Consider the following 18,879-nt stretch of genomic DNA (forward strand, 5'->3'; position numbering starts at 1 on the left):
TGGTACAGTGGAGGTAAAACAAAGTAAATACAAAGAAATATTAAAGAAAATGGAATATAAAGAGATAGATTTAAGATTTAAAATTTTATTTATTGGATGAGAGATAATATTTTTTTTTCAAACAAATTATGTAAACAAATAGTTGTATCATATGTAACAATAAATGTTATTCCAGTTAGCCTGAGGAAGAGATAGATCTGGAAGAGGTGAAAAGTAAGTGAGGTTCCTATGATTGCTGCCTTATAACTCTTGTTCCCAACTAACCATCGCGCATGCCCTAAAATTAAAAATATCATTTTCTTTTTTATGCAAGAAAATCAAAAAAAATTAAATCTTGAAAATAAATTTAAACAAAACACCCAAGTATAAACAAAATAGATCATTATTTTGAACAAGATAAGGGGGCAAAATCAAATCTTGGAAATAATGTAAGTAAATACCCATCCCCAAAATAAATACCAAAAAAGAAAAATCTTTAAACAAAATCAAGCAAAAGACTAAAGTTCAGCATTTGAATTTATCTAGCAAATTTTTGTTCTCCAAAATTTAAGATTTAAAACATTGATAAGAAAAAGAAGGCTAAAAGGAAGTTATGAATAAACCAAGAATCATACCTTAAGAATGCCATTGCTCTCGCCGCATCAAGCTTGCACTACTTTTAATTTCATGGATCAGTTTGTTTTTTTTTTTTGATCAAAGCGGTATTTCATTCATATACCTCTAACGTGAGTACAACCAGACATATCAAAGAAAAGCAAACAAAATAAGGCGTGTGGAACACCATCTAAACTAGACCAAAAGACCTCCCCAGTGTGCCGGGCAACGTAAGAGGCGACCCAATCTGCTGCACTGTTCGCCTCTCGGTAAGCATGGGCAACCTGACAGGAGATCAGCTACTGCACTGTTCTTATCCATCAGTTTGTTTGATGGATAAGAAGAAAAACATAAACGAAACCATCAATAAAGAAATTTTCTAATAGATAAAGAGAAATAAAGTGGATCTTGATTTGATTTGATCCTATTTGCATTGATTTGATTGAGAATCTTTACCTTTTTCTTACTAATGTCGCTTAAGAGCGCACCAAAGCCCGTTTTGAGATCACTGGAGAGAAATGGAGAAGAGAATTTTTAATTAATTTCAGTTAAGAAGAATCATGATTAGTTAAGAAATGATAAATTCTTTCTTTTAACCAATGCCAGTATATTTTTAACTTATATCTATTTGGAATTTCTTCAAGTGGGGTGGGGAATTTCAAACTTCAATATCTAACTCCTAAAATCGAGAATGACATGGGGAGGAATTTTAATTGATTTTAGTTAAGAGGAATATTAATTAGTTAAGAAATGGTTTCTTTCCTTTTGAACCAATGCATTTTTTTTATTTATATCTATTTGAAAATTCCTTAATAGGCACATGATTTCAAATTTCAAAAAACTCCTTTTAAGATCGAGAATGACAGTTTCTGACAACGCAATAGGGATACTAGTTTCTCTGATTTTCTTTAAAATTTTGGTGAATTTTCAGAAAGGAGCGAGGTTTCTCTCTCCTATTCATTTAATAGGTACAGAGATATGTAAATATTTACCATAATTAATATTATACACTTTTATCTTTACCAATAAAATTTTGATATTTAGGAAGGGGTAAAGAAAATCTCATCCCCATTCTATCATTATTTTCTCTCTCTCAGTTTTTCACCATATTCAATCCATCTTTTCCTCTTAGTTTTTCCCCCAATGTTCCCTCTTTCCTTCATCAGATAACTAGACTCTTTCCTATTTCTTTTCTGAGAAAGTGAATATGTAAACTGAAGTCAATTACACTTTCATAGACAATGCATGTGCTCATACTTGTAAACCAAAATTCACATGGTTCACTTGATTTCCAATTATAGGTCTAGACAATTTTATTATCAATTTATCATACAGGTAGGCTAGAAATGGGCAATCTAGAGGCTGGGTTTGGTATAGATTTAGGCTGGCTCTCATCCAAGCAGTCCTAGGTCCATTCTCAACCTTAGCTACAATTGGTAAACCAAAACCATTTGCTTTTTTGATTGCTTGAGTTTTGATTGCTTGATAACTCAAACCATTTGAAATGTCATTTATAGGATTTTAGACATCCCATATCATATATAGACCATTAATATCGCGATTTCATCAATATGAATGCAAAAACTTGTAAATGAAAATTGACTTGGATGACCTGTGTATGGCTATTGTCTTGACTCATCCATAGACTGATGCTCATCATTAGAGCTGGCCGTCCAACTTGCCCATTCTAGCTCAAAATTTGGTAAGCTCGGACATTAAAAATAGGCCTATAGGACGAGTCTGGGCAAAAAAAAATAGGTCTTGAAAAAATTAAAAATTGACCTGGCCCAACTTGAGATAATTAAATATATTTAGTATATATTTTATATATTAATTATTATATACAATAACAAAATTTTATATTATATTAATGAATATATCAATATCGAACCTATTTGGCGGGCTTGGTATTGAGCTTTCAAGATTAGGTTGATCAGCTCTACTAATCATAGGAGCAAAGCTTGAATAATGCTAATATACCAAATAAAGATTCCGTCAGTCATCATTGTACAATGTTATGATAGACATTAATTTATTATTGTAATATAAACTATTAATCATAATAAACAAAATAAATTTATTTAACTAAATAATAATAATTATTTTTAATCATAATAAACAAATAAATTTATTTAACCAAGCAATGATCATTATTTTCGTGAAACCTGAAATTTCAAATGAGTCTGGATCTGGGTTTATTAAAACTCGGACCCAAACCTCATCACCCCGCTCCTTTCCCTTGGCTAATTGGCTTAGCCATCATCCACCCACCTTCTTTTCTCATCTCTCCATGCTCTTTTCCCTTGCTTGAACCCTGACCAAGGAGAGATGGGCTTTGCGGCCATTGGCTTCTCTTCTTCTCCTCTTCGCGCCCTCTCTCTCTCAAACCCTTCGGTATCTCCCTCTGCTTCCCTCGTCTCTTCTTTCCTCCTTTTCCTATTCTGCTCTTAATTTCTCTCTTTCCTTTTAGCAGCGTTTGGAGGGTGGTGGAGAGGAGCAGAACCACCACCCGGGGAAGCTGACCCTTCCCTGTTCTCATAAATGGCGGATAGTTATAGCCTACGACGGCACCAAGTTCTCAGGTCCCTCTCCCAACCCACACCTTCGAATTGCCCTCAAATTTACGGAAAACTTGTAGGGTAATTTTGGATAGAACGACACGTTTTCGGCTTGCCGTCCTTAAAAATGAAATATTGTTTGGAACTGAAAAATATTTTGCATTTTTTCCATTGAAAAGACCAAATTTTGGTTATGATGGAGTCGTGATTTGTTCTTCATGATTTACTGAAAATCTTTGGCTTTTTTTAAATGTTGTTGTCATACTTCATGACATAGAATGGCACACTTTCTATTTGCAACTCCTAAAACTGAGATTTTTGTTAGAAATTCAGTGTTTATGTCATACTTCATGAGATGGAATTGTTGCCACTAGTCCTTCTGCCTTGGCTGATGATTGTGGGCTTTCTGGATCTTGGTCTCCTCCGTCATGACGTAAAATGCCATGCTTTCTTTTTGCAACTCTTAGAAATGAAGCTTCGCGAAGAATTTGTATGCTTGGCGCATTTTCTTAGATTTTTTTATTTTCTTCATGGGATTAGTTAACACTGAAGTCTGGTTTTGGCATTTGGCCTTCTCGAGGATGAAGCAGTGAGATGCTCAGCTTTAGGCATCTTAATTTCCTTGTCCCATTGTGAATGGTCGTGTGGTTGTCTATATTGTAGCATTAAGTATGCTGGAGAATACACACAAAGAACCTGTTCCATTCTTCAGTTTTATCCTTGATTATTATTCTAAGAAGAGAATTTAAGGTTGGGCATTTTTTATACCTTAGGCTGTTGAAAACTCTATTGATCTTTGTATGATTTAACTTTCAAATTTCTAGAGAAGGGTTGTGGCAAACCTTTTCATTGTGCTTCTTACTTACAAGTGGTAAATGAATTTGCAAGGCCTACTTAATTATCAGCATGAAAATTTATAATGCGCTGCATAAATAAGTATTAAGACATGTTTTGCATGGAGATAACAAATCTATTTGGTCAGATGGTACTTGAATTACTTTGAGCTTCATCTTGGTAATACCTCTCAAAGAAAAAGAAAAAAAGAAACAAAATGTATCTTGGTATGATGAATGCTTTTAGTTGGTGCCTTGCCAAGCAGGAACTATCTTCATTTGCTGTTTCTGTTGGGGTATAAGATGGACAGAAAAGGGACATTTTAAAGTGTAGAAAAGAAGGAAAGGAGAGGAGAATGACAGATCTTTTGTGGAGGTGTCAAGGAATGGAGGGTAGAAGATAGGCCTTTTTGTAGGCATAAGTGAAAAGAGACAGAGTGGAGTGGAGGCCGAGGGTTTGAACATTCTACCGCTGCTCTCTTATAAGAATACCCTGTTTTGCAGAAGCTTGATTTGAATCCAGATAATTCCCATCATTCAGTACCAGGAGTATCTAATGTACTTTGTGACGTTAAGTTTATGTTTATATATGACATCAAGATCATTGTAATTTTTTAAAACAGTTTTGGGAGGGATTCTAAGTGATGAAACAGTTTTGAGAGGGATTCTGGGATTCTAAGTGGGTAGAAACTAGAAAGTTATTGGTGTAATGTAAACTTTAAAATCTATCTATTCATCCATTTGTACTATGAAGACTAAGTGCTTCACTTAATGATAGAGGAAATCAAAATGATACTGGCTAGCTAGAAGATGGGTGTATAAATTGTTGCAGAAAAGCTGATCCCTTCAAGCATAGTGCTCCTTGTTTTTCTTATCATTCTTCTTTGCAAATATGATGAGGGTACAAAAGGGTAGGAAAATTGATATGAGATTCCATTTCATATGATTAAATGATGATAGGAAAATTCACTCAATTAATTTGGTGAATGTGTGTTGATCCTTAGTGTAAGGCAGCATCTGGTTTGGAGTTTGAAAGACTTATATTCAACATTTTCTTCGAGGTGGTCATGGAGAGTGACAATGGGGTTTACTCTACAGAAATGGATTTCATTTTGGGTTTGAGAGAATTAGAATTTTTGGAGGATTTTGATGGTCATGTTCTATGTAGGTGGTCAAACTCTTAAAGAGTACAACGAAGAGATAACATCTAAATATAGGGTGGATTGGGTGAGACATCAAATGGGTATTATTTTGGAGCCTAGGTGTCAAAGAAATAATGCCATAAATAGTTGAATTTTGAGGCTTAAATTATAGATGAAGTTATTATTGGTCATTCCTTTTGGGGATGATGCTCCCTCCTGCTCCGGGTAAACTCCAGTTAGCTGTTGCATTGAATGCACTGGAGGACAACCCATGAAAATTTGATTCTGTCTGCATTCATTTATGAAGATTTTAGGGTGAACCACCTTCTAACTCTAAAAACTCTCCAAAGCTCTCCACATATCAACTGTTTCTTTTCTTGCTTTTCTTCCTTAGCGGGCACTAAAACTTGCTTCACAAGGCCTTCTTTATCATCAGCATCAGCTTGAAAATTTTTAATGTGTAGATGGATCGTGCAAAAGTGTGTTCCACCAGGGTCAGCCAAATGTTGGCTGGACAAGAAGACTCTGGTTAGGTGATAATGGATTATTTGAAGTACACTTTGTTATGCTTTTGAGTTAATGTTTTGGAATGTAGGAAAATTTTTCATGTTGGCTTAGGTGCTCAGGGCATATACTGGTCGTAACATGGATGTAGAACAGAAAAGACATTGTAAAAGGAGGGAGAGGAAAGGAGAATAAAAAATACGATCTTTAAAGGATTTGATAAATAGAAGGGCAGTGCTAGGCCTTCCTCTAGGTGCGAGTGATAAGCAAATAGAGAATGCCCCATCAACCACTATCTATTTCTTTTCTTCAGGGGTTGTTGAATTGGACAATCAGTAAAAGAGTGGATGCAGATCTTACACCTGAATTTGGTTTTGAGGTCAAGCGATTTCCATAGTTTATCTTGTGGATGCCAATGCTATTTTTTGTGATGCTATATTTTGGAAGGAGACCTGAACAGCCCATTAGATTGGGTGCAAGCTAGCATATTTCCTGGGTAACTAGTGGATTTTATAAAAAATGCTGGGCATAATTATCATATTTGCGGGCAAGATCTTTCTTGACAGGTATGTGTGCACTATGCTTGCTGGAATCACCAAAAATAAGTTGTATGATCAAAGTGCTTGTTGGATGAAATGGTTCTTTATTGAATGCTTCTTTGTGATAGATCTATTTCATGTTTGTTATGTATTTGAAAATACATCTTCAATTATTTTGAATATTTTCTTAGCATTTTTGATTTGACCTGTGCTGGCATGTAGTATACATTATTCTTGCTTGAATGACTCTCTCCACTTTCTAGAATTAGTGAACAGTCCTTGCTTCCAGAGGTTCAATCTTATCTTGCTACATCTCACATTCTCTTGAACTGTCACTTATACCTTGCTTGTTTCTTGTCAGTGGTCGAGGCATTTAGTTGCTAAAATTAGGGAACAATGCATCATGTCTAAAGATCACTGTAAGCTACAATCTGTTTTCCTTTTGACCATCACTTATGCCTACTTGCCTTCTGCTTGTTCCATGCTTAAGGCATGTCTTTTGCTAGAACAGGAACAAAACTGTCCCCTCCAAGATTTAACTCCTATGTATCTCACTTTCTTTTGAATGGTCACTCATGCCTACTTGCTTTTTGCTTATTCAGTTCTTAGGATGCATTTTTCTTTTAATTAGGAAACAATCCATTACTTTTCAGAGGTTAAATTCTATAAGCTATATTTTATTTCCTTTGAACCATCACCAATGCCTTACTGTTTTTCTTGTTCAATGCTTAAGCCATATATTATATTAGAATCATGGAACTATCTGTCACTTCCAGAGACTAAATCCTAGAAGCTATACCTCACTTTGAACCATTATTCATGCTTTTCTTGGCTTTTACTTCTTCAAGGCATATATTTGTTAGGATTAGGGAATGACATTTGCTTCTAGAAGCGAGCTAAATTTCATTTGCCTTTAACCATCACCCATGCCTGCTTGCTTTTTTGCTTTTTCAGTGCTTAAGGTACGCTTGTTGTTTAAACAGCCATTGACTGGTAAAACTTTGGAGTTACATCTCAGGCTGGCAGTATCAGCGGTCTCCTCCAACCATACAGTATCTTATTGAGAGTGCGTTAATACGCATCACAAAGCTAGACCGTAAAGAACTTCGGTTGGTTGGTGCAAGCAGGACAGATACTGGCGTTCATGCCTGGGGTCAGGTTTGATTACCTCAATTACATTAGTGGTGCCCAAATTTTACGAAAATGCATAACATTCATTGATGCTTGTTGTAGTGCATAATAAGGCAGTATGATTATACTAACATGGAAGGAATTGTGCGGCATCTCTAACCCATTTAATCAGACTTCATTATTGTTATCCAACTTTGTTAAAAAGGAAGCCACATGTCAAATATCAATCTACTGCTGTTCTTTAGTCTGCTGAAACATTTTACAGTTTCTATTATATCATTTAAAATTATCAGTCCTAAAATTTGTAACTCCACTTTTATTTCAGGTTGCACACTTTGTCACACCTTTCACCTATGATGGTTTGCAAAGTCTCCATGCTGCAATGAACGGGCTTCTTCCCCCTGAAATCCGAGTGAGGGAAATTAGTCCTGCACTTCCTGAATTTCATGCTCGTTTCTCCACAAAGAGCAAGACTTATCACTACAAGATATATAATAATCCAATTATGGATCCTTTTCTGTCTCTTTATGCCTACCATAGTGCTCATAAACTCAATCCTGCCTCTATGAGGGAGGCTGCGGCATATTTCGTTGGAAAGCATGACTTTTCATCTTTTGCAAATGCATCACACAATGACCGCCTGCCGGATCCTGTGAAAGAAATCTTTCGTTTTGACCTCAATGAAATGGTATTTCATGTGTCCATTGAAGAAACTTAGTGATACCATTTATTGTTTGTGTATGAAGCCTTGTTGCCCACCATTGTTTGTGCGTGTTCTGAAAATAAATTTTGTTTTAACATAAACATGATTTGGTGGTTGTTCAGGGTGCTGTTTTGCAGCTTGAGGTTGAAGGAACTGGTTTCTTATACAGACAAGTGAGAAACATGGTAAGTCCATCCACTTACAATTTTTTTCTGGAACATCTTAGTTTGTCAGCTATCCTTTTTCAGTTTCAGAAAAGATGGAAGGTGTACTTGGTAGAACTTTTTTGATAATCTTGTGCTTATGTGCTTGATATCTTTCTTGTTTTCATGCAAATTTAGCACTACTACCTCATTGAAGTTCTAAGCTTCTCGCAATACCTACTTTTGGTTGCAACATGAAGGTACAACGTATTCAAGGTATCAACAAAAAGGGAAATTGCAAATCTTTTGCTGACATAAAGATGCACAAAAAAGGGAAAAATTGGTCATTCTTCTGAACATAGAAGGGAACAAAAGATAGAGTTTTGAAAAGGAATACCAAGTGGTCTTTTAGAGGCAGGAGCTTCATTTGAAATAAATAGATAGAGATTCAAAGAAGGGCTAATAGAGATATGAAATACGTTCAAACTGTAGCTGATATAAGGATTTTATTAGTATCTCAAGGATGAAATAGAAACAATGGGAAGGTCAGAATGAGGTTGGAGCTTTGTTGGGTTAGACATGAACCTTTTATTGATAGAAAATGTGGTTAGACCTATACTTGATAGTCTACACCTAGATGCCTACAATAAAGATTTTGCCAAGGGCATAAAAGGAAAAGGATTTTGAGGAGGTGAGGAACATTTTCATCCTAACGAAATGTGAGATGCATGTCCTTGATGGTTTCATGTTCCATTCTTTTGAATTAGTTAGTCAGACCCATATCTGACTTGTGTACATATCTGAATGGATTCTAGGCATTGAATGCAAGTGTCTAGGTAACAGAGACATCGGTTACTTGAGCTATCAGAGATAAGTTGGCCTGTTCAACAATCAGGTCTAGAAATACGGTTCCTTGGGACATACTTTGGGTTTTGTCTTCTGCATTGCATATGGTTGAGACAAAAATGGTTGAAGAACCACTTGATGTACAATTTGTAGTTACTAAATCTGTAAGGAGCCCTGGTTGAAGAAAAAAAAAAGAAAGAGAACTTTGAGAGTAGGTGATGGTAGATCTATGGTTCGGGAGAACATAGGCAACCACATATGGGTGCTTCATTTTATTTTAGCTGGCACTCATGTTGAATATATAAAGATAGTAGTTGGAATATACATAGCAATGATATAGAACCAAGGTTTGAAAACTCAGTTTTGGTTTCAGTCTCTGTCGGGCTTGTGGAAACTCTATTTTGGTAGTTTCAATGGTTTTGGAAGTTTCATTCCAAGTTTTGGAGTTTTGTCCCAAAAAGTTGAGAAAAATTCTAATATTCTAAAAAAGAAGAAAACAAAATAACCCAGAAGTTATTAGATAACATTTAGAGTATTTTTGTATTATATAGTTCTTTTTTTTATTTGTGTAGTCTTCACAATCTTAGGCTGAAGTTAGTTTTGCATATGAATGAAATTATATTGCCATTTTTGCTGGGAACATATTGTATAGATATATGTAATTTTCTTCTTGAACTTAAAATGTTTACAAATTCATCTTATTTATGAAATTGAAAGCATCTTTGCACCATGTGCATTCAAATCTTTCTTTATTTCCTACTAGAACTTATTTATTACATTGAATTCTTATGTGTGTGAAGTTAAGTACCTATTTGATTATCTCTATGTTGTTAAAGAACGTTTTTTATTTTATATAGAAAAGTTGTCATATCTTTGACGTCTTGTATTTAGTTGTCCAGATTAGTCTTTGCAAAATGCTACAATAAGGGCCTTTTATTGGACATCTCAGTCCATCAACTTTATATTTATTATCTATCTCGTCCTTTAACTCAAGAAAAAGAAAAAAATCATTGAAACTAATCCTTTATAGCCTATGTAGTTAAATAAATTAAAAAAATGACCTCATTGTAATTGTAAACATCAAAATAATTCTTAAAAGAGATGCTTTTAGTTAGTTTTAGTTCAGTTTTGGTGGCTTCGACCAAAATTAGATGAAAACTGGTCAGTTTTGGCATACACAAGCCAAAACTGCTGAAACTAACTGAAATCTGAAACTAGGAGTCGGTTTTAATTCAATCTTGATCGAAACCGATCACTTTCAGCCAAAACTTAAAACCATGTTTAGAACAAAAAATGGCCTTTTCCTTTTTGTAGTTTAGGAAGCAAGTTGTGTTTTCATTGAGCTGTAAAAGAGGGGATGCCTATGCAACACTGAACAGCCATACACCTCTGGCTCTGCAGCTGGACCCATTTGTCTTGTATCATAATGTAGTTCTAACATTTTGCTTTGAAATGATATTTATTAATGCATGTTTATCTCTTCTAGAGAATAGTTAACAGCATGGAGTAGGAAGGGTGACATTTATATTCAACATAGCTGTAATATTTTTTGACACTTCCAAACAATAAATTGAAGATTCAACATTCATCAGTCATGATTTTAGCTCTGATGGAAAACCAGTTCTTGTAAAAATAAGGGAGCAAAAATGACTGTGGTCATACACATAATGCGCTCTTTATATTCTTAAGTTATGTTCTTAACAGTCAGAAAATGGTTTTTTTTTTTTTTTTGTGGTGGGGGTGGGGGGGGGGGTTGTGGTGGCAATTTTATCTCTTATTATTTGGTTTGTCATTGACATCCTTTATGCTTTATGTGTGCAACCGTGCTCCATTTACAACTTGAAAGTAATATATTAAGCATATAAACTTTGAGGAACAAAAGACAATGGGCTTGTTCTTAGTATCTCACTTTAGTGCAGGATCCCTCGTCATCTTTAAGCATACATACATTAGGTATCCCTCATCATCTTTAACCATATATGTTGTCCTTGTGATGCGAAAAATCATATTTCTCTTTCGTATTTGTTACTATGGTCTAATATAATATGTCTATTTTTTCAGGGCTTGTTCTAAGATATTTGATATTCTTGCTTGTGACTTTTCTATTTCCCTATGTAACCTATCAGAAATCTCCTCATAGTTATCTTTCTGCAGGTAGCTTTGCTACTTCAAATTGGAAGAGAAGCATTGCCTCCCAATGTTGTTCCAAAGATCCTAGCTGCTCAGGATCGTAGAGAGCTTGCAAAGTTTGCATTATCAGCTCCACCTCATGGATTATGTCTCATGTCTGTCAACTATGAGCATGAAATTCTAAAACCTCCTGAAGGTGGCCCAGATATCAGTTTTGGCAGGACTCATCAAGTGAGTAAATGTAAGCTTCCATTTTATTGACTGAAGGAGCATTTTTTGGAACATTATTCAGTATTTCACTACCAATGCGAATTTAAAATTGGTATGAATTGAATAAATAAAAATAATATATAATACAAGAGTTAACAGAGTTAAAAGGGTCTCAAGGATCCAAAAGGATCTTATGCAAGGTAATTTCTAGATAAATGGTCATGCTCTAGTAGGGTGCTCTTAATCTTTGACTGAGCTAAAATTTGTAGAACTACTTTTTTCCCCTTTATTCACTGATCTTATAAACTTGGTTATAAATTGTTATGACACTTCCTCATTCCTAGCATTAGAAGTCATGTCATAAGCACCAAAACAACTTCCGTTAAAAGTTACAGGTAAGAAAGGCCGAAAAACACTTCTTTTGATGAACTATAGGGTATAATTAAATGTGGAGTGGAGAAGAGTTCATGTAACATGAGATAATTATGGAAAATTATTTTTGTGGTGGTAGCTATAATCTTCATACCTTGATGATGGCTTATGTGAATCATCATTATCCAAAACTTGTGTTTGGATACAGGTACATGAATTCTAGTAAACTGATTGATAACTGAAGATACAATCAAGAAGAAAAATGAATCTACAAATCTAGATGTCTAACATTCATGAATAATTATTTCACAAATTTATATCAAGCGCTGCCATATATATAAAACAACGAACCATGTGCAAAATATATAATTATTCAAGTGGACCTGTATCATGCATTGAGTTTGATACAGAAATTATCTGCATACAAAGTATAAACATATCGAGGTGTTCTACCCTACCCAAATATGATATTGATTCTAGCAGCCTCTTCTAATTTCTAAAGGTAATTTGGGCCCTGAGGGTGGGTGTTTTGCGGGGAGGGGGCTTATATGTCAGAAAATGATTAAAAAGCATGTTGGTGCATTCTACTGTCAGTCAATGATTAGAAAAGTACGGGTAGCCAGCCCAAAAAAGCTTCATCTGGGTTCCAGTGCTGACTTAACATGTGGGGCTTGTTAGTTGCATCTACAGTTGCAATGAGGGGAGAAGAGAGCGTGAAGCAACAGGGAAACAAAAGCAGGAAGTGATCATTGAGAAATAGCACTGACATGAATTATGTGAAACATTGAGGACAAGCACGTTAATAAGTGAAAGTAGCTTACTGGCTCTATCTAAACCACAAACATAAACTCAACATGGCTGAATTATACTTAAAATCTTAAAAAACAGGATATTGTCAGACTAGGAGTCCAATATTTTTCTAATATTACACTTATCTGGTTAAATAGTGTTGCTTTGAACAGATTAATGGCCATGTTAAAATAATATGTGCAATTCAGTGCAAAAGTCGTAATATAAAAGCTGTATGCAATCTGAAACAAATAATAATTAGGAAGGCCGTTTATGATTCTTCTGCAAGATTTGGAAAGAATGCTTTACCAAACAATACCCTCTGGGAGCCTTTCGTTGGAGATTTTTTAATGTATCCAGACTTGCGTTGATCAGAGTCCATATGAGGAAAGCATGATTGAATTATCAAAGGCTCTTAGTTCTGAAAAGTTCCCTTTGGCCTCATCCCTGGGAGTTTTCAAATGCAAGAATTGAGTAGTGGTGTGGGCTTCAAATAGCTTGGCGGAGTTTGTGGGTGACATGTTCAAATCTGTGATTGGTTTCAGGGTAGTTTATGTTATCTAATGTTAAGATAACTGATTCTTTGATTTCCATTTCAAATTCTTTTCAGAAATTTGTTTCGACCTTGTTAAAGAAGATGTATATATAAAGAGTGGTGAAAGGTAAAATTTAGTTTGGATTATTACATTTTGTGGAAGCTTTTGAAGTGTTAGTTTAAAACTACTATTTCACAATTGGTGGTTTTGGAGTCTCCTTATTTTCCTTCATCTTCCTCGTCTTTTTAACTGATCTAAGGTCAAAGCGTGAAGCTCTTTGCCAAGGATTCAAGTTCCAGTATCGGTACCTGTTACGGGGGAACTTAGCCACCATGCCCCACGTGACCGGCACGCGCGCCCAGGAAGACTACGGCAGCCCCTTGATCCAGCAATCCGACCCCGAGTCGGACATCTTCGGCTCCGCAGCCCGACCCCGAGTCGGCTGCCCCTTGATCCAGCAATCCGACCCCGAGTCGGACATCTTCGCCTCCGCAGCCCGACCCCGAGTCGGCAGCCCCTTGATCCAGCAATCCGACCCCGAGTCGGACATCTTCGTCTCCGCAGCCCGACCCCGAGTCGGACATCTCTCGACAACGACAGGCTATTCCCCAGAGGCACGCCGCAGCCTCCTGCTCCACTACTCCCTGCAACGGTTGTATCTGGCGCTGCTCCACGATCCCCTGTAACGGCCGTACAAGGCGGAGCTCCACTACGCCCTGTCACGGCCGTACCCAGCGCTGCCCCACGACGCCCTGTAACGGCCGTGTCAGTGGCAGCTCCATCGTGCCCCACGATGACGAACCCCCCTGAAAGACCCCCCAGCCTGGTATATATGCGGCTGGGGGGAGAAGGGGGGGTAAGCAAGAACTTCCAGAGCATTCTCCTACTTGCTACTATTATCTTTCCTTCTCCTCCAATCTCCTCTGACTTGATCGTCGGAGGGCCCCCACTACCCCAGTGGTGGTGCGAGGCTTGCTTGCAGGTTTTCCGGTGGAAAGTGGAGCGCAATCAACACCAACTAAGGCAACCCAAACGGAACCCCGTTCACACCGCTGTGCCAATCGTTCTCAGTTTGGACCACCAGCAACAGTTGGCGCTAGAGGAAGGGATCGAATCTCAGAGCGATCGTAATGGCACGGCGAGGTGGTCGTGGAGCTTCCAATGCCTCCGGTCGCGGGGCCTCTCGCGCCTCCGGCCGGGAGGCCGCTGCGTCTCCAACACATTCTCAGCAACACTCCACCGTTCCACCCCCCATTCAGATGGTCGAAGCCGCTCAGTTCGACCAGTTAGCCCAGCAGGTTCGCACCCTCGCGGAGGCAGTGCAGAACCTGCAGGGTGTGATGTCTCGGGCGCCGCAGCGGGCCCAGGAGCCGCTGCTCCCTGAGCGCTCACCTGTCCTCCTCAACCCGCGCTCCTTCCTCTCCCATGGGGAGGAGCGCCGGCGCGAGGAAGATTCTCGAGCACGGTCCATTCTGCCGGGACCTTCCCATCGGAGCTGCGCGGGGTACGAGAGGCGGGCCCGGGCGCGTTCCCAGACCCCCCAGTCCTCAAGGAACCCGCGCTCCAGTCGGTCCCCCTCTCGGTGCTCCTTGTCTCCCACCCATCGGTCGCGCTCCCTGGACCGGCGGGTGGACGATCTCCACCGACAACTCCAGGTCCTGAAGGGCCACTCCAAAGATCCCTTCGCCGACTTGGAGATCTCCTCCCAGCCGGCGCTTGCCTCGAGGATCCTGCGGACCCCGAATCCGCCGGGGTTTAAAATGCCGGCGATCGAGCCCTATGACGGGGCGGCGGACCCGCGGGATCACGTCGAGAGTTTCAGGACCCTTATGCTCCTCCACGGAGCATCAGATCCTCTCCTCTGCAAGGCCTTCCCGGCGACCCTCCGTGGCCCGGCAAGGGCGTGGTTCGCCGGCTTGGAGGCTAACTCAATCCAGTCCTTCGACCAGTTTACTCGCCTCTTCATCACCCATTTCGCCGTCAGTAGCCGGCGGCGACTGGTCTCCGACTCCCTCTTTGATGTCCGGCAAAACGAGGGAGAAAGCTTGCGGGATTATCTTACCCGCTTTAACAAGGCTACGCTGGAAGTCCGGAACCTGAGCCAGGAAGTGGCTCTTTCAGCCCTGAAGCGTGGCTTCCGAAAGGGCAGACTCACCTTCTCCCTGGACAAACGCCTGCCGCGGAGCTTCCCGGAGCTGTTGTCCCGGGCGAACCAGTATGCGGACGCCGAGGAGGCGGCCGCCCACCGGAGCAAGGAGGCCGCCGAGATCCCTCCAAAGTTCGGGAAGAAAAGGCGAAAAGAGGCACGCTAGAGGAGGAGCCCGACGCCTCAACGTCGGCACAGAAGCCTGTCGCCGGCGAGGAACCACGGCGCCCTACGCCCTCGTTCTCCTCCCCGACGTTTCAACCGGTACACTCCTCTCCTGACTCCCCGGGCCCAGATCCTCATGGAAATCAAGGGGCGGGAGGACCTCCCGGTCCCGAGACAGATGAAGAAGATTCCTGGGAGGAGGCCCTCTCGGGCGTACTGTGAGTACCACCGGGACCACGGCCACGACACCGAAGACTGCTTCCAGCTTCGGGACGAGATCGAGGCTCTCATCCGCCGAGGGCGTCTCGGTCGATATGTGAACGACCGACGTCCCCCCACAGACCCGCGTCCGGCCGATCCGGCCCCTCAGGAGCCTCGGGAGCAGAATCGACCCGTCGCGGGCGTGATCCACACTATCACTGGGGGCTGCTCACGGCCCGAGAGGAACGCAGAGGGCTCGACTGAAGCGTCAGGGGCAGCCGTCGCAAAGAGGCAGAGGGTCGGTAATGTAATCACTTTTTGTAATGAAGATGTAAAGGGGGTTCAGACCCCCCACGATGACGCCATGGTGATCTCCCTCACTATGGCAAACTATGATGTAAGGCGTGTTCTTGTGGATAGTGGAAGCTCAGCTGATATTTTGTTTTACGAGGCCTTCCAAAAGATGAGCTTGTCCAGACAATTGTTGCACAAAACATCCACCCCCCTCATAGGATTCACTGGTGACGCTATCTTGGCCGAAGGTGTCGTTGAGCTGCCTGTGACTGCGGGCGTTGCACCCGCAGAAGCCACGGTGCGGGTCGGATTCTTGGTCGTCCGTGTTCCCTCGGCCTACAACGCTATCCTCGGACGACCCGGACTGAACGCCCTTCGCGCGGTGGTCTCCACGTACCACTTGCTCATGCGGTTCCCCACGGCGGCCGGGATTGGAGAGGTCCGAGGTGACCAACCGACCGCAAGGCAATGTTTCCTAGCAACTCTCAAAGGGAAGAAGCCCGTAGAAGCCTTAAGCGTCGAGTCCCTCGACGCCAGAGACGAGGTGGCCTTGCGGCACGGGGAGCCGGCCGAGGGTGTGATCGAAGTTCCCCTCGAGGAAGGTCGCCCGGACAGGACGATCCGGGTCGGCGCCAATCTCGACCTGGGAGCTCGGGCCCGGCTGGTGGAATTCCTCCGAGCCAATGTCGATGTGTTTGCCTGGTCGGCGGCCGATGTACCTGGGATCGACCCGGAGGTCATTTCTCACGCCCTCAACGTCGACCCGACCCACCGACCGGTAAAACAGAAGAAGAGACACTGTGCCCCGGATCGGATCCGAGTGGTCGACCAGGAGGTAGACAAACTCTTGGAGGCAGGATTCATAAGGGAGGTCAGCTACCCTGAATGGCTGGCAAATGTCGTACTTGTCCGGAAGGCGAGCGGAAAGTGGAGGATGTGCGTCGACTACACCGACCTGAACAAGGCATGCCCCAAGGATAGCTTTCCGCTTTCGCGGATAGACCAACTGGTCGACGCGACTTCCGGATATCAGCTGCTGTCTTTCATGGACGCCTTCTCCGGCTACAACCAGATAATGATGGCTCCACAGGACGAGGAGAAAACTGCCTTTATAACAGACCGGGGGCTGTACTGTTACAAGGTAATGCCCTTCGGTCTGAAGAATGCTGGCGCCACTTACCAGCGCCTCGTCAACAAAATCTTCAAAGAGCAAATCGGCTGGAACATGGAGGTGTACGTGGACGATATGCTGGTGAAGAGCCGCCATGCAGACCAGCACATCGCGGATCTGGAGGAGACTTTCGCCACCTTGCGGAAGTTTCACATAAAGCTGAACCCAGCGAAGTGCGCCTTTGGCGCTTCGGCCGGGAGGTTCCTCGGTTTCATTGTCAACCAGCGGGGGATCGAAGCCAACCCGGACAAAATCAAGGCCATCCAAGATATGTCCCCTCCGACCAAAGTGAAGTAGGTTCAGGAGCTCGCTGGGAGGGTCGCCGCGCTCGGACGATTTGTGGCAAAATCGGCCGAACGCTGCCAACCTTTCTTCAAGGTGTTGAAACGCCCGAAAGACTTCCTCTGGACGGCCGAATGTCAAGCAGCATTCGACCAGCTCAAGGAATACTTGGCGTCTCCTCCCCTGCTGTCCAAGCCGCAAGAAGGGGAGATGCTCTACCTCTATCTGGCGGTCTCCCCAACCGCAGTCAGTGCGGTACTGGTTCGGAAAGAGGCAAAGCTCCAGAAGCCTGTGTACTACATCAGCCGGGTCCTACGGGATGCCGAGACGCGGTATACGAAGGCTGAAAAGATCGCCTTCGCGCTGCTGACCGCGACCAGGAGGCTTCGCCCCTATTTCCAGGCCCATTCTGTCACCCTCTTGACCGATCAACCGCTGCGGCAGATCCTCAGCAATCCTGAGAATGCGGGACGGCTGGTGAAGTGGGCAGTAGAACTTGGTGAGTTCGACATCCGCTACCAGCCCCGACCCGCCATCAAGGCCCAGGCGCTCGCGGATTTCCTCGCTGAGTGCACGGTGCAGGAGGCGGAACCTAGGTCGCCGGAAACACCCAGCCTCGACCTCCCGATTTGGACGCTTCACATCGATGGGTCGTCGAACCCCGAAGGTGGAGGGGCCGGGCTGGTCCTTACCAGTCCAGATGGAGTGATAGCCGAGTATGCCTTGAGGTTCGGATTTCCAGTGACCAACAACGAGGCGGAGTACGAGGCCCTAGTCACGGGACTCAAACTCACCAAGGAGCTCGGCATCCGGCGCCTGAAGGTCTTCACCGACTCCCAGCTGGTGGTCGGGCAGGTCCGTGGGGAGTTCGAAGCCCGGAACCCGACCATGCAGAATTACGTCCGGAAGGTGCAAGCACTCATTCCCGACCTCGGCAGTGTCGACATCCAGCAGGTCCCAAGAAGTGAAAATGCCAGGGCCGACAGGTTGTCCCGCTTAGTGAGCGCAGACGCGCACAACTTGTCGAGGGCGATCTACCTGGAGACCCTGGATGCCCCGAGCATCGGCGAGGCTGGAGCGGTGATGGCGATTGATCCGGAGCCGTCTTGGATGGACCCGCTTGTCGCCTACCTCGCCGAAGGGATCCTCCCTGAAGACGAAGATCAAGCTCGGCGACTTGTTATGAAGTCCGCCCACTACGTACTCTATGAAGGGAGGCTGTATCGGACCTCGTTCACCGCCCCCCTCTTAAAGTGCCTCCGCCCCTCGGAAGCGGCCTACGTCCTCGGCGAAGTCCACGAAGGCGTTTGCGGATCACACTTGGGGGCTAGGTCCTTGGCGCACAAGATCATGAGGCAAGGCTATTATTGGCCTACCTTGTTGGAGGACTCAAAGGATCATGTACGGAAATGCGACGCCTGCCAGCGCCACGCCAACGTCCAGAGAGTCCCTTCTGTCCCTTTGGCACCAATCACTGCACCCTGGCCCTTCGCCCAGTGGGGAATGGATATCCTCGGACCATTCCCCGTCGCTTCAGCTCAGCGGAAATTTTTGATTGTTGCAATCGACTACTTCACCAAGTGGGTGGAG

At 42.6% G+C, this 18,879-nt stretch overlaps 1 protein-coding gene across 8 annotated transcripts in view; it reads left to right on the forward strand.

Annotated features, from left to right (window-relative positions):
* The first annotated feature begins 2,847 nt into the window (after positions 1-2,847).
* Positions 2,848-18,879, forward strand: part of LOC103720047 (Pseudouridine synthase family protein) — a 32,757-nt gene continuing 16,725 nt past the window's right edge. For 2 of the 8 annotated variants that reach the window (XM_088713415.2, XM_026809586.4), the window contains exons 1-6: positions 2,848-2,988; positions 3,065-3,176; positions 7,189-7,328; positions 7,627-7,989; positions 8,127-8,189; positions 11,148-11,364. In XM_088713415.2, coding sequence (XP_088569541.2) covers positions 2,923-2,988; positions 3,065-3,176; positions 7,189-7,328; positions 7,627-7,989; positions 8,127-8,189; positions 11,148-11,364 — 961 coding nt within the window. In that variant the 5' untranslated portion in view covers positions 2,848-2,922. Of the gene's footprint in view, positions 2,989-3,064; positions 3,177-7,180; positions 7,329-7,626; positions 7,990-8,126; positions 8,190-11,147; positions 11,501-18,879 lie in introns of those variants that run through there. The other 6 variants (XM_089928146.1, XM_088713414.2, XM_026809587.4 and 3 more) reach the window with 6 other exon arrangements.

The sequence above is a fragment of the Phoenix dactylifera genome, chromosome 17, assembly GCF_051530095.1.
Source record: "Phoenix dactylifera cultivar Ajwa chromosome 17, Ajwa_hap1_PhDact_Kaust_v1.1, whole genome shotgun sequence".
Taxonomy (NCBI): Eukaryota; Viridiplantae; Streptophyta; class Magnoliopsida; order Arecales; family Arecaceae; genus Phoenix; species Phoenix dactylifera.